Source organism: Merops nubicus, unplaced genomic scaffold (genome assembly GCF_000691845.1).
Source record: "Merops nubicus isolate BGI_N331 unplaced genomic scaffold, ASM69184v1 scaffold30251, whole genome shotgun sequence".
NCBI classification, from domain to species: Eukaryota; Metazoa; Chordata; class Aves; order Coraciiformes; family Meropidae; genus Merops; species Merops nubicus.
This window is the reverse complement of record NW_008590744.1, coordinates 8,007-8,824: the sequence shown is the minus strand read 5'-3', so window position 1 is coordinate 8,824 and position 818 is coordinate 8,007. Positions and strand designations below refer to the sequence as shown.

Below are 818 nucleotides of genomic sequence, written 5' to 3'. Positions count from 1 at the left end.
CCCGTGTTCCTGCGCTGCCTGCGGGAAGTCTCCAAGACAAGTGAGCAGCTGCCCGGGTGCTCCCGCTGGGCACGGGGCTGGGGGGAGCCAGGCTGGGGGAGCCTGCTTACAGCCACCATGCTGTGGTAGGGTCGGGATGGAGCCCCTCTGCCCCCTGGAGCACCCCTGGCCGCTTCCTCTGGTGGCTTGGAGGCGTGGGGGTGCGAGGCGAGGTCTGGGGCAGCCCAGGTGCGGTGGGGATGGGAGCGTGTGTGGCCAGTGACCCCTCATTCCTTCTGTCCCTGCTCCAGGCACTTACAAGTTCCAGAAGACGGAGCTGCGGAAGCAGGGGTTTGACCCCACGCTGGTGAAGGACAGGCTGTACTTCCTGGACTCCAGGCAAGGCCGCTACCTGCCGCTGGACCAGGCAGCGTTTGGCAGGATCCAGTCAGGAGAGCAGAAGCTGTAACTGGTGGGGCTCAAGCAAGGTGCCTGCACAAATCCTGCTGGGAAGAGTGGGACAAGGCAGGCACTGGGGAAGAAAAGGTTCAAGGAGTGATACAAAGGCACACTAGAGATTTCATTTGACAAGTTTTACAGATAATGGTTTGGGTGGAACGCCGAGGGGACTGAGGTTACATACCAAAGCATAGACTCATTATGGCTTTATTTTCTACTTGGTACAGCGGTGGTGGTCCTGTGCCATGGGAGGGGCAGGGCCCTGGCCAGTTAAGGAGGGGTGGGGTGCCCTTGCCATTCCACTTTGCTTTTCCTGTCTTTCCCTCCCTTTTCCTGCCTGCAGAACCCTTCCTTGTGAAGGCCATGAAGGGACCAGTGCT

General features: G+C 59.9%; 1 protein-coding gene across 1 annotated transcript in view; it reads left to right on the top strand.

Moving 5' to 3' along the window:
- Nucleotides 1–448, top strand: part of SLC27A4 (solute carrier family 27 (fatty acid transporter), member 4) — a 5,997-nt gene extending 5,549 nt beyond the window's left edge. Inside the window, 2 exon segments of the mRNA XM_008950059.1 lie at nt 1–40; nt 291–448. The exon segment at nt 1–40 is cut by the window's left edge and continues 4 nt beyond it. Coding sequence (XP_008948307.1) covers nt 1–40; nt 291–448 — 198 coding nt within the window.
- The last annotated feature ends 370 nt before the right edge of the window (nt 449–818 follow it).